The sequence below is a fragment of the Pongo abelii genome, chromosome Y (assembly GCF_028885655.2).
Source record: "Pongo abelii isolate AG06213 chromosome Y, NHGRI_mPonAbe1-v2.0_pri, whole genome shotgun sequence".
NCBI classification, from domain to species: Eukaryota; Metazoa; Chordata; class Mammalia; order Primates; family Hominidae; genus Pongo; species Pongo abelii.
In genome coordinates this window covers 2477159-2502726 of record NC_072009.2, presented here as the reverse complement: position 1 = coordinate 2502726, position 25568 = coordinate 2477159, and the positions used below count along the sequence as shown (strand labels likewise).

Genomic DNA, 25568 nt, shown 5'->3' with positions numbered 1-25568 from the left:
ATCTAAGGACATACACTAGCTAAATGAATAAAACCAGCCAACCAACCAATCAAGTTACAACTATATGCTGTTAACAAAAGACCAGTTTCAGATTTAAGGACACACACAGGCTGAAAGTGAAGTGCTGAAGTTGATGTTCCAGGCAAATAGTAAGCAAAAGAGAGCACGGCTGACCAAACTTGGGTCAGACAAAATAGACTGTAAGTCAAAAGTTGTCACACAAGACAGAGCAGCTCAAAAATGCTTATGTTACAAAAGAAGAAAGACCTCAAACGAATAGCTTAACTACATTACAAGGAACTAGAAAAAGAACAGAATAAACCCAAGGTTGGCAGAAGGAAGGAAATTAAATAAAGACTGGAGCAGACATAAAAGAAAAAAACAGTAAGAAGAAAGAAAAAAAGCTAAGGGTTGATTTTTTAAAACAGATTAACAAAAACCGACAAAACCGAAGTTGAGTGTGGTTGACTCACTTGGATAACACACCTCCTAATTTGAAAACAAAATACAAAATGACAGTAATCCAACAGTGTGATACTGGCATAAAAGATGGGCAAACAGACCAAAGGAAGAAAATAGAGCCCAGAAATAAACCCAAGCATATATGGCCAAATGATCTTCAACAAGGGTGCCTGGACCTCTTAATGGAGAAAAGACAGTCACTTCAACAAGTGGTGCTGGTAAAACTAGGTCCCTATGTAAAGAAACAACATGGAGAATACCTTACATTACACCATATACAAAAACCAGCTCTGAACAGATTAAATGTAAGGCCTTGAATTGTAAAGCTCCAAAGTACAAACACAGAGACCACAAGCTTCATGACATAAGAGATATAATTTCCTGGACATGACACCAAAAGCAAAACCTGACAAATTTTAAAATGCCTGCCAACCAAAAGAAACAATCAGTAAGGGTGAAAAGGCAACCTATGGAATGGGAAAAAACATCCACAAATCTTACATCTCATACTATCTAAAGATGTCCTATAACTCCACAATACCAGAAACAACCTAACTAAATACTGGACAAAGGACATGAATAAGACCTTTCTCCAAAGATATACAAACACTCAAAAAGATGCTCAACATCTCTACTCATCACAGAACTCCAAATTTAAAAAAATAATAATGAGATATGACCTCATACCTACCAGGATAGCCACAAGAAAAAAATATATATATAAAAAGCAAACAATAGCAAAGTGTGGGAAGGAATGTGAACAAACTGAAATTCTTCTACACTGTTGGTAAGAATGTAAAATGGCAAGGCCGCTATAAAAAACAGCACAATGGTTTCTCAAAAATTTCAAAACTGTCACATATCATCCAGCAAGGCCACTTCTGAGTATGTATACAAAAACATCCAGCAGGATCTGGGAGAGTTGTCTGCACAGCTGTGTCCCCAGCAGCATTACTGACAATTGCCAAGAGGTGGAGACAACCCAAATGTCCATCCACAGAGGAATGGATAAACAAAATGTGGTATACACACACAACTGAGTATTATTCTGCCTTAGAAAGAGGAAGGAAATACTGGCCAAGTGCGGTGGCTCACGCCTGTAATCCCAGCACTTTGGGAGGCCAAAGCGGGTGGATCACCTGAGGTCAAGAGTTTTGACTCCAGCCTGGCCAGAGTGGCAAAACCCCATCTCTACTAAAAATACAAAAATTAGCCGGGTGTGGTGATGGGTGCCAGAAATCTCAGCTACTCAGGAGGCTGAGGTAGGAGAATCACTCGAAAGCAGGAGATGGAGGTTGCAGTGAGCGGAGATAGAGTCATTGCACTCCAGCCTGGGTGAAACTCTGTCTCAAAAAAAGAGGAAAGAAATACTTTCACATGCCACAACATGGATGAACCCTAAGGACATTATGCCAAGCAAAGTTAACTAGTCGAAAAGGACAAACACTATCATTTCCACTTATTAAGACACCACCCAAAAGAGTCAAATTCACAGAAGCAGAGTGGCATGGTGGTTGTCAGAGGCTGTAGAAAGAAGAAAGTGGTAGAGTTGGTTAAAGCACATAGTTTCAGTTTAACAAGATGAAAGAGTTCTGGAGATCTGCCACATAAGAATGTGAATACAGTTAACACCACCAATGAACTGTACACTTAAAAATGTTTAAGGCGGTAAATTTCTGACGCATCTTTTTTTTTTTTTTCAAAACCACAGTTAAAAATTATTTAAGCATTTAAAACCAAACAAACCAAGAACTACAAAGAAACCTTTGCCCGCACTCAGTGGGTTTCTTGTTACTAGGAATATTGGCTTTGTCATTCTGAGATTATTTTATGTAAACTCCCAGGAGTAAACTAAGTAAACTAATAAACAAGTAATAAGCAAATAAGCAAAAAATTTAATACCAAACATGTTTGTATAAGACAAAGGGATACATATTTCAAATAAAGTTAGGTCCGGGGCAGTGGCTCACACCTGCAATCCCAGCACTGTGGGAGGCCAAGGCAGGTAAATCACCTGAGGTCAGAAGTTTGAAACCAGCCTGACCAACATGGTGAAACCCTGTCTCTACTTGGGAGGCTGAGGCAGGAGAATCACTTGAACCCAGGAGGCAGAGGTTGCAGCGAGCCGACACTGCACCATTGCACACCAGCCTGGTCAACGGAGCAAGACTGTCTCAAAGCAAAACAAAACAAACCCCCTCCCCCCCAACAAAAAAGGTGGGGGAGAAAAAAAAATCTGTTGAATTTTAACTGGGAATTTGATTTAATAAACAAATGAGAAACAACATATCATTTAATTGGAGATAAGAAGTCCACATTCATTTTAAAAATTATTCTCGGCCGGGCACGGTGGCTCAATGCCTATAATCTCAGCACTTTGGGGGGACGAGGCAGGCAGATCACGAGGTCAGGAGATTGAGACCATCCTGGCTAACATGGTGAAACCTCATCTCTACTAAAAATACAAAAAATTAGCCGGGCATGGTGGCAGGCACCTGTAGTCCCAGCTACCCAGGAGGCTGAGGCAGGAAAATGGCGTGAACCTGGGAGGTGGAGCTTGCAGTGAGCCGAGATCGCACCACTGCACTCCAGCCTGGGCGACAGAGCGAGACTCTGTCTCAAAAAATAAAAAAAAAAGTTATTCTCAAAGGTATGCAAAAGTTTGAGAGACAAGCATAAGATGCTCCTACCTACCCACTCTCCAGCTTCGTAACATTTTTAAACTCCTGGCCAGCTTTGATTCATCTTTACCCATGCAGTCCTGCGCTGGATCACTTAGAAAGAAATGGCCAGTACCCAATCATTTGAACCTGAAATATTCTGGCAAGCCACTCAAAAATCCAAGTAACTCTGCAAATGTTTCTTAAGTGTATTCCAATATATACATGCTTTTCTTTGAACCTTTACTCAAGTTTGTCTTGATTCTTTGACAAGAATACTTCCTGAATGTAAGTATTCCTGCTATTACTTCCTGCTGTTACTAGGAGGTGCATGATGTCTGGTTATCTCTGTGGTCACACTGAAATCAAACAACAGGTTTAGGTATCACAAGCATGACACATCCTGTTTAATATCCCCTCTCTCAATGTTTTCCCCTAACGGAAAGTCCTCTCAACTTTCACAGCCAAGAACAAACATTCTTGGCTAAAATTTTCAGGTCAACAGTAAATAACAGAAGTGCAGGTAGCACAGGTACAAGGTCATAGTGGTCAAACAACAATCAGACAACACTAGCCTGTGGAGTACTGAACTCAAGACAGCCAGCCGGGGCTCAAACACCAAGGCAACTGAGGACTTTGGCTAGGTCTTAAATCAGGGTCCAACTGAGGACTGTGGGGGTGCCATAAGCAGGTAAACAGGGAGGGCAGATAAGCAACAGAACAAAATCAACAAAAAGCAACAGAACAAAAGTCACTGAAGAATGGCACAAAAGGAGTTGCCACTGTTTGTTGTCCCTGACCTATTCTTTCAGTGTTTCTGCATTTCTAGAAATTTCTCTTAAAACAAGTCAGGCAAAATATTTTACTTCCTTAAGCTGATCAGGTATTAGCAAGCACTTGGGTGTAAACCTGTCAGGAGTCAGAGCCTGAGGTGTAGGGAGGAGAAACACAGATGTAGACACATCTTGTCCTCATCACAAGCTTAAGGTTATCTGGACTACTTCAGCCCTTCACCTCAAGGAACGCAGCTAAAGTTTATCGCATTTAAAACAAAGTTCCCCTCTCGTGACAAACAGAATGGACACAGAGTTTACATAGCTATGGTTTACATTCTTGAATGAGGCTGGGCTATTGGAGATACCCCAAAGGGACATCACATCTCTACTCAACATCAAGAACCCACTGCAAACCCAAGAGACCATGATGCAATATGCTGTCTCTTAGGGAAAACCAAATGTATTTTAGTTCTCTCCAATCATGATGGGTGAACAGACAAAACAGAGTAAAATAGAAAGACAGAAAAAGAAAAGACAAAGAGGAAGGTGGCAGACAACACAAGGGGAAAAAAAACTTACCTGTATCAAATTTGATAAAGTTAATTATCTTGCCAGTCCCTAAATCAATCTGCACAGTATCGTTCACCTTGATGAGAGGATCTGGGTAGCGGATGGTTCGAGCATCATGAGTCACCAGGTGAGGGATTCCCTTCATTCCCACAGTAATCTTCCTCACTTTGCACAACTTGTACTATAAACACAGCAAGGAAAACCAATTCAATATGTAAACACAAAGCCAGCCTAAAGCAGTCACCCAGACATTACTTATCCCATCAATTTCCAGCATTTCCTTGGTCAGAGAAGGAGTGCTCCTGGGAAAAACTACATTAACCAGTCACAGATCTGATGACCTCCCATACTGATTTAGTAATTTAGACAACTGGCAAACCTTGCCAAGGGGGAATCTGTTTCAGAACCCTCTGGTGGCTGCTGGAAGAGTGCTCAGCTGAGCTAACCTCTGGTCCTTTATCACAGGCTAAAAGCTTGTTGCCTGTGTGTATGAGTGGTAACACAATCAACTGGTATATCATTTTTTCCTCAGGGACATATTTCCAATTGATAGTCTTCAACCGGCAACTCTGGAGCGGTGGTAACAAAGAGCCCCAGAGACAAACTTAACTCTACCACTACTAAGAACTGCTAAGAACATGTGGCTTTTGCCGGGCGCGGTGGCTCATGCCTATAATCTCAACACTTTGGGAGGCCGAGGCAGGTAGATCACCTGAGGTCGGGAGTTCAAGACCAGCCTGACCAACATGGAGAAACCCCATCTCTACTAAAAATACAAAATTAGCCAGGGTGGTGGCACATGCCTGTAATCCCAGCTACTCGGGAGGCTGAGGCAGGAAAGTCGCTTGAACCCAGGAGGTGCAGGTTGCAGTGAGCCAAGATTGCACCACTGCACTCCAGCCTGGGCAACAAGAGAGAAACTCTGTCTCATAAAAAAAAAAAAAAAAAAAAAAAAAAAAAAAATCATGAGGATTTTATGACCAGGTTAGGTAAAAACAGCTGTCTCGGCCAGCTACATGCTTTCTGTACACAATGCTGCTCTTCCTCATCTCATTTTTAAATGGCACAACCCATTATCTACTTGCTTTATTTCCTCGTTTAACACTTACCACTCTGGTGTTGCTCATGACATCTACCAGCAGGAGCACTTCAAAATGTCTCATCCCAAGTACATGTATCAGCCCAAGAGTTATCCAAGCCCCATTTTGTTCCAGAAGCAATTTTCAAGAGCTTCAAATATGACTATCAAAACCCATTCTTCTCTTTGCCCTCTACTCCAAAGTGGAAAACTACCAAGCTACAGTCCATAAGCACCAAAGCAGTGGTCTAAGAATCCAGGTTTGTTTGAGTCTAGGGTAAGTAAGGCTAGAAGTGCTAAGTAAGCAGACAGAGAAAACACATTTTCCCCTTATACCTCTGAAAGTCCTGGGACCAAACCATAAGGAAGATTACACCACTCACTATACATTCTGCAACCAGTGGAGCCAGCCTTAAACACAATCTGTCAACTTCACTCTTCCATCCTCATTTAGAAGAACAACTTGCACTTTACCTTTAAAATGTACTATCCAATCATCAGTACCAATCCAGTGACCACTTACTAATGCAGTGTTACTTTAACCAACCTAGGGCTACTAATGGGTATTTTCAATCTCTCCAGCTCTACTCCACGCTAGATTTAAGAAACCCTCTGTCCCTGATAACCAGAGAAAGAACTCTGAAATGCAAGCTCTAGTTCTGAAATGGCTCTACACACAGTTACTGAGGTCACTATTACTGATATCCCTATTACAATCACTGCTCCGTGTTCAGAATAAAATCTGGCCCTCTCTACCTCTGACCCTCCAACTTCATGAAGCAAGTCTTTGCATCACGGCCTGCGGAATGCATTCCAGTCACCCAACTCTCCTCCAGATTTTTTGTATGTGACATCCTGAACCTACTGGGGTGATTCTAAAACGTTTCCAGTGAAAGCTAATCCTGTCCCTTTTCCACCTTGGCTCATTAGCTCCAAATCTCCCAGGTAAGACAGGTCCAGGCAATTTCTATGACTGTGAACTCACAGAAGGCCTATTCACACCTCAAAACCTACCTGCTGTCCTCCACTTTTCACGTACATCCTGTCCAGTGTACTGTCTCAGCTAAGCTGAGAACAGTGCCAAGGGAGTCACAATAGTTAGCAGGTACTGCTGACAGGAGAGAGACAGCAAAAACAAAACAAGTAAAAACATTTTCTTCTCCTATGTCCTCCACAGATCCTTCCACTAACCAACAGTTTCTGTATGGATAGCAACAGCACCATGCTGTTCACTGCTACATCACAGCATCAAACTTGAAGGCTTGGGCCCAAAGGTCCTTTGCCTTTAACTGCACATGTGAAACACCCTCTGAAAAAAAGACATGGCCTCTCTTTTTAAAGGTGCCTGCAGTTCCAAGTGGCCTCCCTCCATCCTGTGAGATGGTTCCCTCTGGAACTGTTAACCCAAGCTTCACGATGCATGTCAGTCCTATAAGCATCCACAGATGACTGTGAAATACAGATTAAACTTAGCAACCATCTACAAGTGAGTGAAATGCCTGTAACCATGCTAGCACATTAACAGGTACAGTTCTGTGTCTAACCTCTATACAGAGCTGACTGACCAGGTTTACCGTGCTTCAAGACCAGGACTAAGGCAGGCTAAAAACTTTTGAACACTTTTATTAGCGGGAGTGCTCCTGCAAAAGCCAACCTTAGCAGGCTTTCCTCATATCCACCTCAAACGACTTTATTACCTATGCACCTTCATGTGGCCAAAACAGCTCAGGATTTAGATCTTGGGTCTTCTCGCTTAGTAGAGGCCCATGCTGCCAGGAAACTAGAGGTTCACTAAGGGTAAGGCTGGCCGTATCATGAGGGGAACTTCCAGTTGAGCTAAACCTCTTACCACAGGGGTAGCCTCAACATCCGCAGAAAACCAATTATTTTTCCTTTGTCCCACAGCTGAAAAGACTGTCTTCAGATTTTAAAGATTTGACACCCCATCACCTTCTGTCCTCCAGCCCCAGGACTCCCAAAGACTGTAGGGCCCTCTGGGTCACCACTGGCAAGTGAGAAAGGCACAACAATGACAGCAAACAGGAGACTGCTCTGAGTTCAATCCTTAGTTCCTAGGATGGGGCTCAGCCTCTATGTGGTAGAGGAATCAGAGTTCGGATTGAGTCCTGCAAGTAGGCAGGCTCAAAGCCATGAAGGCAAGCATACAATGGATGAAAACAAAACAGTATGAGCTAGACGACCCCAAACCAACTGCTTATAATAAAATGTCTGAGACAAAAGGAAATGTTTGAGAGAAAAGGAGAGGGTTGGGAGCCAGGGAAATAAAAGGTAGCTGAGCCTAGGTATATGTAAGCCACACATATCTAAGCAAAATGCTTAGACAGGGTAGCCTCCAGAATGTGTCAGTTTCTGAGCACTCTCAGAGACAGAAGTTTGGAGAAAAACAGCCATTGAAAGGAACAAAATAATGCCTTTTGCAACAACATGGATGGACCTGGAAGCCATTATTCAAAGTGAAATAACACAGGAGTAGAAAACCAAAACCCCTATGTTCTCACATATAAGTGGGAACTAGGCTATGAGTATGCAAAGGCATACAGAGTGATATAACGGGCTTCAGAGACTCAGACGAGAGAGGTTGGGAGGGGGCCAGAGACTCAGATGAGGGAGGTTGGGAGGGGGCCAGGGATAAAAATAACTACACATTAGGTTCAGTGTACACTACTAAGGTGATGGGTGCACTATAATCTCAGAACTCACCACTGGATAATTCATTCATGTAACCCAAAAAACACCTGTATCCAAAAAGTTACTGAATTTTTTCAAATTTATTTTGTTTAATAGAAGAACTACAGAGAAAAAGTTTATTCTTAACTGTTGAATAGCACTCTACCACAAGAAAACCTCAACTCTGCCATCTGTCTGCTCAGCAGTCTTGACCAGTCATAATTTGTAATCACATCACCACCTACTACAACATGCCTGCCCCGCTGACACCCTTTCCATACAATCTTGACTGCAAGGTGAGGCCTCCTGTCATTCTCCAAAATGAATATCAAATGTGAGGATCCACTGAAAGCATTCTACACTGTCCCTCTCAAACCACCGATTGACTCTTCACTTCAAGTTTCCACTGCCCTTTGTACAACACCTACACAAACTAATATGAAATCTTTCCCAGCTGGCCTCCCTCAGAAATAAATCTAACTGCCCAGGTTCCACCTTTTCTGAAACTTAAACTTCAACTGCCTATTCCCTCCACCTGTCTTCTTCCTTGCTCACCAAAAAGGCACTAGTCTCCCCACTCATGGTCTTGATCATCTCCTTTTGCACCAGTCTCCAATTCTCTAAAACAAATGGCAAACATCACCCACTATCTTAAAAGAAACTCCCTCTTTCTGCCTCTTTCTAGCCACTGTCCCGTATCTTCTACTTTGAGAATAACTGTCACCTTTATGAGATTCAGTCTTCTCAACGTTCAAGAATGGATCCATAAACCCAAGTCTCTGTTTGGTTGGTTACTCTCTGATTTCCTCTTTCTGATTTCTTTAACCACTGTTTTCTACTTTTCAGGAAACAGAACCTGCACCACCTACATCCTGTTCATAAACCTTCTGCAATATGAAATCTCCCTCTCCCCATGCACACCTATCACTGAACACAAGCTGCCCAATATCAATGAGGTTTCTGTGCCAACTATTCAGACAGCATCTACTGTAACTCCTTTGAGCAGTGTTTCAGTCCTCTATTTCAGTCAGCGCTTACTTCTTTCTGTCTTATCATCTACTTGCAAGTTGCAAGGCAAGCTGAACCCAAAGAATTAAGGTACTGTCCTTCCATCCACAACTCTCTCAAGCATCCATGTATTTCACCAAGATCTGCAGCTACCATCTCTTTATCCTGCCACCAAATATTCAATCACCCTGTTCCACATGTGCTTCCTCCGTACAACAGCAGGGGATGTATATTCTAAACCCCTGTCTTCTTTGCCATCTTCCAGGTGATACTTGTGCTCTCTACCCCAACTCACAATGGGAACAGGCACTGCCTTAGTTCCCATTACTCGTGTGCAGGCTCATGATAGGCTCGCCCAAAGTCTTTCTTTTCCTCCCATCCACTGTAATGGCAATCACCCACAAAAACAGACCTAATCTCCCATTCTTAAATCCAGTGACTTCCATTTCCTTGGTCTTCAACAACTAATACCAAGTTGTTAAGGGGAAAAATTATGTTTGAAATCCATCAGACTGTTTTCCCAAGACCCACAAAATACCACTTTTCTAGTCTTATTTTCAAGGGTGGAGGGCTGTTTGGATGTTCTGTCTCTCCACTAACCTATGCTACCTGGTGGACTAATAAAATACGAAAAGGCTCTCTGGTGTGTCCGTGACATAACTGACATCTCAGGAGCCTGTGATTCTCCACTCTGAACTCACTGTGTCCTTGGCTCAAGCCAAGCTAAACTGGGTGGGGTTTGTGACAGGGAATGCTCCCTTCCAGCTGCCCAAAGAAACAACCAGCAAACAAATAAGCTCAATCAAAACTTCCCCAAGTCTCTCACCTGTTACACAAGGATAAGGCCCGTACCCTCACCCAGGGTAACCATTTGGCACTTCTCACTACTATGTGATACTCTCCTGGATACAAGCTTTTCACACCCTGGCTGGCCAATCTGGTAGGGCCAGTACTAGGTATTAACAACACTCCAGTATCTCCTTGTCCCACTCCATCTCCCCCCACTTAAAAATTCACAGGGACTACCAATCTGCATTGTCTCTTGAGATACAAATTCTGTAAAAGCAGAAACCAGTCATCAGATTTAAGATTTCCCCTGTGCTTTCTACCTTTTAGGTACAAGAGAACCCAACACCCTGCGCGACTGAACACGCTGCATGATTCAAGGCCTAGTTCCTACCATCTAAAACAAAGCACCTCTTGTGGGAGCAATCCACAAAAACAGAATGGACCCTGCATCAAGGGACATGACCAAATAAGTCAGAAACAACCAAACAACCGATTCCGATTAATTAACTATCCAGACATGAAAATACTTGTCAATTCCTATAGGGACCCTAATGTGTTCCCCCCAAAGAAATAACAGAGAAAAAGACAAGCCAGTTAAACTAAGTGGAAACAGCATCCAATGAAACATGTTGTGATTCACTTACAGAATGCATCTCATATTCAGATGGCATCTGGTCACTGTAACAGTGATTGGGTTATGTAAAAAACAAAGTCACCCCACGACCCTAAATCCAGGGAAAAGAGGAATGGATGACTGAGGGGTGATCCTGGTTTCCAAAGAGGTCTTCCCTACACAGAAAAATGGAAGGTGCTGTCTATACTGAAAGTAACTCCATTGAAAGTTTCCTTGAAACTTCGGCCATTAAATCTGCGGAAGGAAGATGGAGTTTTAAGGGCTGAGGCAGACATCAGGAAGTCAATCATCTTCTATGTCTAGTAAGTGCAGGGCAACATTACTACTAACATAGTCACAGAAACTTGGCAGGAAAGCACATTATCACCATTTACAAAGAAAACAAAGACTCAAAAAAGGTTCTATGTACTGTTGCCTGCAGTTACATAATTAATGAATGACAAGACGTCTGGATTTCTACCCAGGCCTTCCTAGTTCCAATATCACAGATCTTTCCTGTACAGAAACATCTTGTCCTTCAGAGAACTGCTTACTCGTATCCTGTTTCTAAAACAGTCTCGTGTGGAAAATCCATTATTTTCTATCAGTGTGCACCTACATGCCTGGATTAAACAACCAGACGAACAAGTAGAGATAGGAAATATTTCCAGAATCTGGCTTAAATACCCTCTGACAACCTTAGTAACAGACCTGTCTGGAAATTACAAAGCTCACTTGACTTATGCAACGTACCTTTGCCTCTTCCACTGTGATGCGCTGAACAGCAAAACGGCCCTTGGTGTCATAGACCAGGCGGAAATGTTCACCTGTCTTATCAATGCTGATGACATCTGATCACAAAAGGGTATAAGGAACATCGTTAACACAAAGTTTCTTTAGCATGCACAGCAGGAACACTCTATGCCAGGTTGAACCTGAGAACATTTTAGCAGCCTAGGAGTCCGCAGCGTTTGATGGGGGTGCTTGAATGAAACCAACCAATCCCTGGCTCCTGTCCCAATACATGTCGTCCAACAAAAGAAAGTGAATACATTTATGGCTGCTCTACTGCTTCCTATGCCCTTGTGCAATGGCTGCCTGAGACTGTGTTCTGGGTTAATGCACTCAGGATCCTGAGGAGAAAACACACATGAGCACACCCACACATACCAGGAAACCAAATGAACAAGCAGACCTCACATTTAAGCAAGCAAGGCCCAAGGTTCAGCAGGCTGCCCAGTCAATGTCCTGGCCCCCTTTACGCCCTCCATGACTTCACTTATCAGGAGTCCTGCCTCACTCGGCATTTGGGGTTTTGAGAAAGCAAGCAAAATGCAAAAAAAAAAAAAAAAAAAAGAGGAAGGAAGGAAAGTAAGAAAAGGAAGGTCTGTCTTTTCTATCTCAGTGGCTGGATCCTAGGAATGTCTGTAGGAATGTCTGGCCTGGAACCCCAACCACTTGGTAGCATCCACACCTGATAAAGTAATCATCCTCCTGCTTTCTGGACAATGCTAGGCTAAAAAGCTGTATTGAGCCTTTCACCATAAAAAGGGTGAATAAAGCACTAGGTCAGAATTCCTTACCTTTCCCTACCTCCCCTCTCAGTACACCTTTTCCCTAGAGGTATGTGACCCTTCTGCCCCTCCTCCACTCTTCCCCCTACACCAAGCTGCAAATACATCCTTGGAGATCCAGAATAGTTAAGTCAGCAACAAAGTGGGAAGGCAGAGCCAAAACCCTGTTCACTGACAAAGATTCTCTCCTTGACCAATCGTTAGCCAGTTTCCTCTGAGCCCTCTTCTTGGCTAAGCTTCAACCTTGACCTATGAAGTCCTCAACATTAACAAAGCTTCTAAAAGCTCAAGATGAGCCCAGTCCCCGTCAAAGTGCCTGGCTGAGAAAACTCAAGCCTGCCAAAAGAATTTACTGTTTGTTCCCCCCAACACCTAAGGACAGCTCCTCTGTCTCCCAGTCTCCGACCGGAAGGTAGGAGCCTAACTTTGATAACCCACCAGCATGCAGCCACTGCTGGCCTCATCCCATTTACATTACCAACCCCTTTCCAGCTTTTCACTTGAGCCTTGCCACTCCTCTCCCTATCCCTCATTCTCCTTCTGAAAGGACCAGCAGTAACTTCTGCAGAAATCAGAAGTTCAGTGTCCGGTTTTATCACTGGCAACATGAGAGCCCTACACCTTGTCCTTCTCTCAACCCGTTCCTTCTTCAAAACAAAGAACTCTTTCCTTACCCATGAATCCAGCAGGGTATGTGATGTCCACTCGAACCTTGCCATCAATTTTGATGAAACGTTGCATACATATCTTCTTTACCTCATCTCCAGTCAACGCATACTTGAGTCTATTCCTGAGGAAGACGATCAGGGGAAGACATTCCCTCAGCTTGTGGGGACCTGTCGATGGACGAGGTGCCTGTAGAAGACAAGGGCAGGTAACCTGATCTATGAAGATCCACTCCTTATGTAATCAGATTAAGCAGATGACGTACCTTAGTTCTGCATAAGTTCAGCTGAACTTAACTTGTTGCAGGAAAGAGGAATACAAAGGGGCAATTATTTCATCAGTTTAAAGGTCTGTCTTGTTAGGAAGGTCATATCCCCAACCATAGAAATCCCATTTTGTGCCCCTCCCTTCCCCAAATCCAGCCTCACAACAATCTCCCCATTTTGCCCTGCCCCAAGCACCACTGCCACTCATACCGCTTCCTCAAACCTCCCTTGAACACAACAGTACATCCCATGTATCTCGAGGGTAGCTTACGCTTTACCCCAAACCCTATAAAGACATATTCTACTACTCTCTCACCATTCCAGGCTTCATAGTTCCACATAAGCCCTGCCGATGTTGCTGGACCACCCCGTAACACCCAATGTGCGTTCTTCCTCTCTTGGCTGCTTGCCAGCTTAAGTGTCATCAAATTCACACTGCAACAAATCCTGTAACCTATACTCTCACAGTTTCGGTGTTATACTGTCCTTTGGATATCTGCTAACGGTACCTATAAAAGTCTCAAGGTCTGTCTTGAACACCACTCCCCAATTACCTTTTAAGCTTGGATCACACAAGAATCCCTTCTAATGGAGACTGTTCTTCAAGCTGCTTCTACAGATCCCTCTTTAGCTTTGTCCCTCTTAAAACAGATTCACAATCATTAACCACACACTTTCATCAGTGCCACAGGGAAAAGGAGAGGAGCCCACAAGACTAAGGGACCAAGTTCCCAGCAAGTCTTCTTAAAAAGAGTGCCTTTCTCACCCACTTAACAATAGAGAAAACAACAGCCCATCCAGGGAGGTCAGATAGTAGGGGGCAGTAGCAGAGGTAGCACTTGGAAGCAGAAACTGACAGGGACAGGTTGCAAATCCAGGTCCCCAGCCAACACACCGCCTATGTTCTCTCTGAAAATATCAGGACAAGACAAGTTTCTACTACTCAGTGTTCAGAGTTCAAACTGTACCAAGAAGAGGCCAAATCAGTCAGTTACTAAGTGCCCCCTAAATGGAGACCCTCAGGGCTAGATATAGTCTCTTACCACATTTATTCCTGCTCAAAAAAACCCTTGGCATTTTAAGCGCCTCGATTCTGTCTTCTTCACACTGGCTCCTCTCTGTCTCAGAAGACCAAGACTTTACAGCTTCAACCACTCTCTCCCAGTGTGACCACACCATCAATGTGGAAATTGCCTAGTCTCCTTGTGAGATGCTTGCCTCCCGTGCCTCTGAGTATACTGCCCTCATCCTGCCAGGTCTTCAAGGTTCGGTTCAAGAGTCTCCAGAGTTTCTCACACAACTTCTTGCCCTTGTTTCATGGGCTCCTGTAGCCTTTACCATTAAACCAGTAACTCGGGCTCAACGTAAGAAGCAGCTACTCCACCCTCTAAAACAAAGGGTAACTTTAAATTAAACGCATTTGATTATTAATGGGGACTCAGCGGGCTGTCATTGAACTCCTTTCTTATGTGGAATTGGACACATTCATTAACCCACTCACCTCTGGGCTCAGGAAGTGCCCTCTAAAGTGGGGAGCTAAAACAGCAAAGGAAACCATCAGGGCGTGACATCCTGGCCCTCTGTCGCACAGAAAAGTGCAAGGACAATTTCAGGGTGCGGGAAGTCTACCAACGAAAATCCCACATAACAACCAAGCAAACACTGCCCCCAAGAAATACCAAGCCACAGGTATTTAGCATGTACTCTTGACTGAAAAAAAAAAAAAATGAAGTTATACTCACAAATACACCCGTTAGTTTGTCAAGCATCCAATGCTTCGGCGCTGCAACACGCTTCAAGTGCTTCTTCGGGCCCCGGGCCTGAAAAGGACACCAAACTCAGAAATTAGTCTCCGCTGACAGTGAAACGTCCTAATTCAGCTGTAGGAACTGCTAACGTGTAATACCTGATCCAAAGAGAAGAGATCGCCCAGCCCATACTCACGCCCCGTTTTGAACAAATATTACTTCCTGCCAGACCCCAGAAGAGACCACGCAAAGCACAGATCTTTGAAAACTTCGCGGGTCTCCCTAGCATCCGTCAAGAGAGCGTCCACAGTGCTCTCCAAGCGAATATGAGACTGCTTCAACATGTGAAAATAAGCTAATCCGAGTAAAAAGCCACTGCCGGGCTGCGTCAAGGATGGACTCATGTGACGGCCCCCGGGCTGAGCACAACGAGACGCTCACTTCTCAGACCTCCGCTCTCCAAATCGGGTTTCCTGAAGCAGCACCAGCAGCATTCCCACCCACCAAGTAGGGGCGACCGAAGAGTGAAACATCGCCAAGGCGGAATGGCCCTTTTTCAAATGATGGAGGCAGATATAGTAGGAGTTAGGAAGTATCGGTCTTACCATGGCGAAACTCTGCGACGGAAGAGAACCTGTTCTTTTCCGGTGCAACCAAACTGTGGTCGTAAACCGCAGGAAGTCAGTTGAGTGAGAATTTCAGTTCCGGTTTCTTATTCTTCAGCTGTAGAGTTCACACCGTGGAATTGAATTTCTTAGCATTTTCAGTTTCTGATACTGATTTACAGCTATCAGTTATGCCGCAGGCCTTTTTGTTGTTCCTACCCCCCGTCAGCTCGACTGAGCTGGGAGGACGCAGTTTATACTCTTAAACTTATCTTTCGCCGACCTTCAAAATATTTAGCAAAAGTCCTGAAAGAGCACGATTTAGGAGCCTTAAAAAAAATGCCAATCGTAAGAAATAACCTATATGATTCCTTGTGACTGTGACATGCTGTGATTGCAAAATCATGATTTGTTTCAGAGACAAATCATTTCTTGTTCAGGATTGGGGTCAATTTCATAGGTTTGGGAACGTACTAAAATCGTCTGTATTGTAAACATCGAAAGGATAAGTTTTATGGCATTTGAATTTTAAGTCGAATACCTTGCTTTGGATTAGCTCGTCATGATGGCTGCACAGCTGTGTGCATGTTGTAAAACCTGCAAAACAATTCACTTTTAAGAGAGTGAAGTCGGCTATGTAAGTTGTACCGCGCACGCGTGTGTGTGGTCACAGCTTCCATTGAGGTGGAATTTTTCATGCGCGTCCGCCTGACAGAATTGATATACAAAAAAAACCCAGCCAGGTCGGGCACGGTGGCTCACGCCTGTAATCCCAGCACTTTGGGAGGCCAAGGTGGGCGGATCACGAGGTCATGAGATCGAGACCATCCTGGCTAATACGGTGAAACCTCGTCTCTACTAAAAATAAAAATAAAATTACCCAGGCATGGTGTCTGTAGTCCCAGCTACTCGGGAGGCTGAGGCAAGAGAAAGGCGTGAACCGCGGAGCTTGCAGTGAGCCGAGATCGCGCCACTGCACTCCAGCCTGGGCAACAGAGCGAGACTCCGTCTCAAAAGAAATAAAATAAAATAAAGTAAACATAGAAAAACAACCAGCCAATGAAGCTGCACTTCCTTAATGTGTACAGTTTGATGAGTTTGGACATAGGTGTAAACCCACAATACCACCATCACAATCGAGGTAATGAACATCTCCATCACCTCCAAAAGTTTCCTTGTGTTCCTTTCTGGTTATTCATTCTCTCTCTCTCTCTCTCTCTCTCTCTCTCTCTCTCTCTCTCTCTCTCGTGGCCAGTGCACAGGTTGGTTTCATACATTTTAGGAAGGCAAGATGTAACATGTACATGGTGCAGGACATTGGTGTGGCTTGGTGGGGGGCTGGGGCAGTGGGAAGGTAGAGTTTGATGTCATAAGAGACAAATGGTTGCATTATTTTGGGTCTCTGATCAGCCTTTCACTAAATACACAATTTAACTGTAACAGGAAGCATAGAGGCCGGGTGCGGTGGCTCACACCTGTAATCTTAGCACTTTGGGAAGCTGAGGCAGATGGATCACCTGAGGTTGGGAGTTCAAGACCAGCCTGACCAACATGCAGAAACCCTGTTTCTACTAAAAATGCAAAAATTAGCCGGGCGTGGTGGCACGTGCCTGTAATCCCAGCTACTCAGGAGGCTAAGGCAGGAGAATCACTTGGGAAACTCTGTCTAAAAAAAAAAAAAAAACAGGAAGGGTAGAGGAATAGTCAGTTACTTTCATAGTCTCGCTCACTGAGTCTGCATTTTTACATAAACAATGCAGCAGAGGAAACAATGAGATAGGCATTTGTTGCAGATGTGCAGATGGAGGACTTTCTGTCTTGCACCTGTGAAGATGAGCTATCAGTGTAAGTCGCCAGGGTGAAATTAAACAGAACTGCTTTGGAGTAAAGATCTTGAGGTGCATGGCTGGGCGTAGAACCTCTGCTCTTTCCAATTTGAGACCCTTGGTGGGCAGCGCTTAAACACAGAGGCAACTGCAGGTTTCTGGCTGTGGGCAGTGAATCTAGGAGTTTCCGTGTGGAGGCACCAAATCACCACTGCTCAGTTCGTTTAAGGTATCTAGGTCTTTTCTAATTTTTTTTTTCCTTTTCTTTTTCTGTCTTTCAGTGGCTGTTTCCCAGTAGCTCCTTGGAAATTGAGGGCAATTGGCTAGGATCACTCTCTGGTGTTACCTGAATGCCAAGGAGTGAATAGGAATAATTGTCCTGCCCAGAGGGGGGAAGGACCTTTTTTTTTTTTAATCTGTTTCAGGTGTGGTCCCTTATTGCTATGTGTGATGCAGCTCAGAGCAGACTTGCAAATGTTCCAGGAGACGTAAACCATTTTTTCTTTTTCTCCCATTATCCTACTTAACTGGCTAAGAACAAAAAACCAACCCAGCTTCCAGTTCCTATCATTAACATTGATGGAATGGGAAGCATGGGAAATCATGGCCTTATCAAATTATAAGGATGCCAGCAGTCAAGGCCTTCATGCAGTGACAAAAATGAAAGCTCATAGTAGAGGTGGGCAGATCACGAGCTCAGGAGATCAAGACGATACTGGCTAATACAGTGAAATCCTGTCTCTACTGAAAATACAAAAAAGTAGTCACGCATGGTGGCACATGCCTGTAGTCCCAGCTACTTGGGAGGCTGAGGCAGGAGAATCGCTTGAACGTATGAGGCAGAGGTTGCAGTGAGCCGAAATCACGACACTGCACTCCAGCCTGGGTAACAGGGCCAGACTACGTCTCAAAAAAAAAAAGACCTTGAGGTCCACAATGAATTTCTCTTTTGGGGCAATTGTGAGGAATCTATGTAGCTTTTTTTTTTTGAGACAGAGTCTTTCTCTGGCACCCAGGCTGGAGTGCAGTGGCACGATCTCGGCTCACTGCAAGCTCCGCCTCCCAGGTTCACGCCATTCTCCTGCCTCCGCCTCCCAAGTTGCTGTTACTACAGGCGCCCACCACCATGCCGGGCTAATTTTTTTTATTTTTATTTTTTGTGTTTTTAGTAGAGACGGGGTTTCACCGTGTTAGCCAGGATGGTCTCGATCTCCTGACCTCATGATCCACCCATCTCAGCCTCCGAAAGTGCTGGGATTACAGGCATGAGCCACTGCACCCGGCCCTATGTAGCTTTTATTTTAGCTTTGTAACTGTCTTATTCTCATCTTAGGTTTGCCTGGCACAGTTCCCAGCTTGACTTTTCTCTTCGGCCTAGTGATTTGGGGGTTCCAACATTTATTTTTCCTTTCACAATCTCTTAGTTGAGTAATGCCATATGCATAATTTCAAAATGATCAAGGTGTAAGAAAATGTAACAAACTACTTGGCAATATACACTCTTACCTTAAATCAGGGATTGGGTGATAAAGCTTCCTTCCAAACAGTAAGCAAATTGATGTGTTTACTGAGCACTTATTCTGTGCCAGGCATGCGTTTTCACTTTTCACATGGCCTCAGTGTGTTGAAAGAACCTTAGCCAAACAGGCTAAGGGATGTGGTGATGTGGCAGGCCAGGTCTCACTAACACAGGCCTCTGTAACAACTGTTTCAGCACTGACTGAGGGGTTAAGTTAAACACTAAAAGCTGAAAAAGCCAGTGTCCTTATACAAAGCCTGGAATGCAACAAAAGTCCACCAAGAGTTTTCCCCAGGCCTTTCCTGAACCTTAAAAGCATGACTAAACAAGTTTTATTGGGGGTCTGAAGAAACTCTTCAGGCTTCCACAAAAAAAGTTAGGGGGTCTGAAGGAACTTCTCAAACCTTTATGATTTAGCAGGAGACAAGTGTAATCATCCCAGCACCTGTACCCACTGAGATTAAGCAAATTTACTGAGACTCCAGAGGAAGGTCTTCAGGACTCAGACCTTGCTTAAAAGAAGTAAACACATATGTCTTTAGACGAATGCACACTTACATGTAGATATAGAGCTTAGAAGCTATAGAAGCTCTGGAAAACTTTGTAATTTTGAGTTGGCGTGGCAATAATTTCCAGGCCTTCTCCTTGTAACTGGTTGTAGAAATAAAAACTCTTCCTCCCTCCCTCCCTCTGGAGGGAAAACATGCAACTGGCACTGGTACACTCCTAAGGTCAGAGATATCTGACTCTAAGATTGGGGGATGCACAGGTAGGGGAATTCTTCAGACCTCACCCTCTCGAAAGGAGAGGCCCTTGGCAGAGGTTCTGAAGTCTAGTACTAAGCCCTCCTTAGAATTTTCTCTGAGTTGCAATACTGCTCATCCCCACTATTGTTTGGAACCTGTAGTTTGCGGTTGAATGGGAAAGTGGGATGACATTGCATGTATCCAGGCTTCTGTACTCCTGTCTTAAGCAAGGGACCTGGTTAATGTGTGACACTCTCATTTAGTGCTGTTTGGCCCCAGTACTCTTTGGAGTCTGGGGAGGTTTGGCCTTTAAAAATCTGCCATGGAGAGTCCTTTACCAGAAATTTTGGTTCACAGACTTCACTGAATTATCTGTTTGGGCAAACAGTAAAATCAGCAAGCTTATGTTGCTATCTCATGGCTGATGTTCCAAGCTATTGATCTTTGTTTATGTGTGTGTATACAGGTCTAATGTGTTAATTTGTATGTACACTTATTGTCATATGGTGTGTCTACCAAACTGGCTCCTAAGTAGGAGTGCTCATAAATTAAGTAAATAAGTATAAGCAATTTTCAAGTTCATGCGACTCAAATATAACTTTACTGAACAAGGTGGCTTTAAAATTATTGGTGGAATAAAAATAGAAATGCCTTCTGAATTGTCAGCATACATTTTGTCTGAATTTTATGTTTGTCTTTGCTAGATATTTTAACATGTCAGTGTTTGGCACAGAAGGTTATAACACTATAAACTCAGCCAAAACAAAATGATCTTGGTTTTCATGCTTTCTGTTGATGAATGAGAGTAACTTATGAAAGGAAAATATTTTGGGCTCTCCAAAATCACTAAGCTGAAGAGAAAATTCAAGCTGGGAATGCTTAGGGCCAACCTGCCTTCTATTGTATTCAAACTCACCCCTCTGCTCATTAAGATAAATGCATATCTGATTGCCTCCCTCAGAAAGGCTAATCAGAAACTCAACAAAATGCAACCATTTCTTTCCCACCTATCTGTGACCTGGAAGTTCCCAACCCCCCTCCCCAGTTTGAGTTGTCCTAACTTTCCACATGGAACCAATTTTATTTTACATGTGTTAATTGATGTCTCATGTCTCTCTTGTTCAAAGTGTAACATTTGGGAGGCCAAGGCAGGCAGATCACAAGGTCAGGAGATCGAGACCATCTTGGCTAATAAGGTGAAATCCCATCTCTACTAAAAATACAAAAAATTAGCCTGGCGTGGTGGCAGTCACCTGTAATCCCAGCTACTTGGGTGGCTGAGGCAGTGGAATCACTTGAATCTGGGAGGCAGAAGTTGTAGTGAGCCAAGATCGCATCACTGAACTGCAGCCTGGGAGACAGAGCGAGACTCTCAAAAAATAATAATAATAATAATAAAGTGTAACAACTGAGTACAATGAATGGAATAAATGCTTTAGGTAAACTCTTTGTGTAAATTAAAATCTTAAAAGTTATTTTTGATGCTCATTTCATATCTGGGTCATTTCCAATTAAGAAAGGGTTGTAATGTAGTGAAATGTGTTCTAAAATTGTGGAATTGTTCTTATCGGTAAGTGTCCATATCTGATAGTTAAGAATTTCTTACATTTTAGGGTTTCATTAAGTGTTAGGATAAGAATTCTAGTTAACATGTAATTCTGTATACAAAATGTGCCGGAAAAGGTTATGTTATTAGGATTATGTTATTAGTAACTCCCCAGACTCCAAAGAGACAAGAAAAAAAAAATTGTCTAATTCAGTAGTTATCCAAAAGGTAGTTCAAATTACAGATTTGAAAAGATTATTCTTGAAACAATGTGATAATGAACCATTCAGTAGGTGAGAAAAATGTGGAAAAAATATATTATAAAATATTCTTTAAAACCTGATAAAGAATTGGACACATTTGGCTAATTAACATTTTCATAGTTAAAGCTCTTAATCTTGATTAAAGTAAAGTAAGAAGTATTGTAAAAAATGCATTGGCAGTTTGACAGTTTTTTTTTTTACATACAGTTAAGCCTGAAGCTGGATTTAGTGTGGAGCCAAGTTTCAACATACATGCTTGCATTGCTTCACACTATGTTTACTATTTTATGTGGATAGTGCCACTACTGGAGTCCTTACTGGTCATGTTGACAGAACAGGAGTATCGCCATCATGAACAAGTACCTCATTTTAAAATTCAAATTAATCAAAAAACAGCCTAAATCCAAAGGACAGCAGTCTAATGGCAAAGGTCAGCATGACCCTAAACCACAAATAACATCTCCAACAAGAAACATTACAAACTCCTCCCCATCCAGAGACATGCTAGGCCAGAGATAACACCCTACTGCTGGAAAGCTGTCAGCCCCAAGATAACCTCCCCTCCTCCCAGAGATATTCCAAACCTGCCATAAACTTCTCCCCCATACAGAAACATTCCAAACTTGTAATAAACTCCCTCAGCCTAAAACCAATATATATTCATATAGTCTGTAAGAGAAAGTGCTCCTGACCGAAATCAGCCAGAAGCCCCTCTCAGGTTTTGTCTAAAATAAAACAAAACAAAACAAAACAAAACCTGTCTTTGACTGTTAAACTGCATTTCGTGTTTCTTTCCTCTTTTTTTAAACTCTTAAAAATGTGTCTAAAGTGAATTTCTGAATTGCACAGGATAGATGATGATATTAATAAACTTAAGGACATTGAATTATGTATCAGGAATAAAATATTATGCGTAGTTTTTTGAGGGAGCTTTGGGTGACACTGTAGCCTCCAGGGAAGATTAAATACAAAAAACTTCAGGTTGATTTTCTGTTTGTTTTTGCTTCTAGTTTTCATTTGTTTGCTATTTCCTTTGGATTTTGCTTATGCATGCATATGTATATATAAAACCATGATTTTCTTTTAGGTTCTAGTGGAAGGCTCTTATTTGCTTCTGTGAATAGTTATTTTTGTTTCCTACGCATTTCTATCAAGTCACCCTTTGTACCATTTATCTGGAATTCCTAAGCTATCTTGGTCAGGCTTACAGGAGTTAATGGAGCACACTAGCCTTTTAACCTTAAACTAATTTTTTGAGTTTTAGGCTTCTTGATACTTTAAGCATGTTGAATGTACTTTTGTAAATAGAATTTGAAGTTAAGAATTTCTTACCAGTCAGTTTGACAGTTCTGGCCTCTTTCTCTCTGTGCAAACCAAAGTCACTGTTTATCTCCACTGTAATGTTTTAATTACTACAAAGAGCTTTAATTAATTGGTTTAATAATGAGCTTAAATCAAATATTTTGTTTTAAGTAAGTAAAAAGTGTAATGGCTTTTAGTTCACATAACTTTAGTAATCTTATAAACAGTTTTAAAGATTATTGGTAAAATACAAATGTCTTCAAAATGTAAACATATGGCCTAAATTATGTCCAAATATTAGGTTTGCTAAATGCTTTAAGGTTATAAGCTGCTTCTTTGTCTTTCGAGAATTGTTTAACTTGCCTGCTTTCCAGCTAGGTAAGTCCTGGGGATATGTGGAGTTGGCCACACCCCTAGCTATGCTGGAAACAATCAGATCTTATCAACACCTAGCACATAATTAACATAACAGGTTTTATGTTAAAATTAAATTGGTAAGAATCAACATTGTAACATGCAATTAAGACTACTAGAAATAGTTTTACATGCAAGGTGTGTAAGAACAGTATAATTTTTTTAAATACAAGGTAATAAAAAGTTTTTGCTTCTTTAAAATTTCTGAGTCATCATTTTGGCAAAATAATTTATGGTAATCTAGAATTCCAAAATCAAACTGCAGTTTCAAAATTGTCTTTCCTAATGCCTGGCTTTTTGGATGGATCAGAGAGAGGGCCCCTGAAAACATCCAGAAAAGAGATTAACAGGATTATTTGACATGCTTAGGTACTTGGGATTGTCAAAATGATGTTCAATCTTTATTTTATATTTTGGTAAATAACACTAATATATGTTCCAAAATTGTATGGGATTTCTAAAATTTGAATGTCTAAAATTTATGCTCTCCATTATAATTATGGTTATTCGGGTTTTTTTGTTTTGTGTTGTTTTTTGTTTTTTGAGTCTCGCTCTGTTGCCCAGGCTGGAGTGCAGTGGCACAGCCTGGGCTCACTGCAACCTCCGCTTCCTGGGTTCAAGCAATTCTCCTGCTTCAGCCTCCTTCATAGCTGGGATTACAGGCGCCTGCCACCATGCCCAGCTAATTTTTGTAATTTTAGTAGAGATGGGGTTTCATCATGTTGGCCAGGCTGGTCTCAAACTTCTGACCTCAGGTGATCCACCCACCTCAGTCTCCCAAAGTGCTGGGATTACAGGCATGAGCCACTGCACCCAGCCTTATGTTAAGTTATTTTAAATCACAGAATAACCAGATTTTCTTATATAAACCTACTAACCCAAGAACAAAAAATTAAATACCAAGAAACTACCTTGTCAGATTTTCATGTTAAACCAGCTGATACTGAAATTGTTTAAATATACAATTTGAATAAACTCCACAGTCTCAGTCGTATTACCTATGATAACCCATTAGTTATCAGTGCTAATGATAATTAGTTATCAATGCTATGCACCTAATTTGGAAAATCAACTGGTATTCAAGAGGCATGGTATTAATTAGGTATTAATTAGGTATTAATTAGGCATGGACTCATGGAGAACCAGCAGGATGGCCACCTTGTCCTTCCCGAGTCTTTAAAGCCTTTATTATTAAAAATTCTGCGTTCCATGACTCATCATGGAAAAGATAAAATAATCCAAATTGAATACATTTGTGTGGTAACTTAACAAATTACTAAAATAGCTTATATCCAATGTTTGGTCCCATATTCCTGGGAAAACAAAATTTTAGGTACACTTGGTCAGCTGGTGGGCCATTTAAACATTTTTAAGGGATTCCAATTGTAATTTTCAGTGCATGTTTTCTGGTTGTATAAAAGCTTTAGCATGCAAGAGGGTTGATGTTATAACAGTAAATTATTATGCTACAGGGTATTTTCACCAGGTAAAGGAAGTTTTTTTTTTTTTTTCTGGCTTCACAATTTTATTTTATCAATATTCATCTGCTGTGAGCCAGTATTGCATGCATGTACATATGCATGTGAGCCAGTATTGCACTGTCTTAATGACTCTGTACTAAGTTTTGAAACTGGGAAGTGTGAGCCCTCCAACTTTGTTCTTTTTCAAAATTGTTTAGGCCATTCTGAGTCCCTTGCATTTTTGAATTTGAAGTTCAGCTTGTCTATTTCTGCCAAAAAAAAGGCAGCAAGGATTTTGATAGAGATTGTGTTGAATCCGCATAATAATTTGTGGGGCATTGGCATCTTAAAGACTTAATATTAAGTCTTTAATTTTAAGATAATAATATTATCCATGAACATGGGATGTCTTTCACTTATCTAGATATTTTTCAACTTATTTTAACAATTATTTAGAGTTTTCAGTGTATAATTTCTCATTTCTTTTGTTAAAATTTTCAAAAGTATTTTATTCTTTTTTATTCTATTGCAAATAGCATTGTTTTCTTAATGACACTTTTTGGATGTTCATTGCTAATGTATAGAGATACAACTGATTTCTTTACATTTGTCTTGCATAACATAAACTTGCTTAATTAGTTTGTTAGTAGTTATGGGTTTTTTAAAGGGATTCTTTAGGACTTCTTATGTAGATTATGTCATCTGCAAATAGAGATAAGTCTATTTCTTTCTTTCCAATATATATGACTTTTATTTCTTTTTCTTTCCCAGTTCCCCTAACTAGAACCTCTAGCACAATGTTGAGTGGAAGTGACTAGAGTGCATTGATCCCTTTCCCATTATGTAATGCCCTTCTTTTTCTCTTTTGATCTTTGTTGGTTTAAAGTCTGTTTTATCAGAGACTAGGATTGCAAACCATGCTTTTTTTGCTTTCCATTTTCTTGGTATATATTCCTCCATCCCTTTATTTTGAGCCTATATGTGTCTGC

The 25568-nt window shown here is 41.9% G+C and overlaps 1 protein-coding gene across 4 annotated transcripts in view; it reads right to left on the bottom strand.

Moving 5' to 3' along the window:
• The window catches only part of XG (Xg glycoprotein (Xg blood group)), a 113455-nt gene that overhangs the window by 7977 nt on the left and 79910 nt on the right, over nucleotides 1-25568 (bottom strand). The window contains exons 1-6 of one of the 4 annotated variants that reach the window (XM_054545382.2): nucleotides 16045-16100; nucleotides 15504-15809; nucleotides 14893-14970; nucleotides 12893-13073; nucleotides 11398-11495; nucleotides 4478-4649 (exon numbers count right to left, since the gene is read on the bottom strand). In XM_054545382.2, the coding sequence (XP_054401357.1) occupies nucleotides 4478-4649; nucleotides 11398-11495; nucleotides 12893-13073; nucleotides 14893-14970; nucleotides 15504-15506 (532 nt within the window). In that variant the 5' untranslated portion in view covers nucleotides 15507-15809; nucleotides 16045-16100. Of the gene's footprint in view, nucleotides 1-4477; nucleotides 4650-11397; nucleotides 11496-12892; nucleotides 13074-14892; nucleotides 14971-15503; nucleotides 15810-16044; nucleotides 16101-25568 lie in introns of those variants that run through there. The other 3 variants (XM_063721460.1, XM_063721459.1, XM_054545384.2) reach the window with 3 other exon arrangements.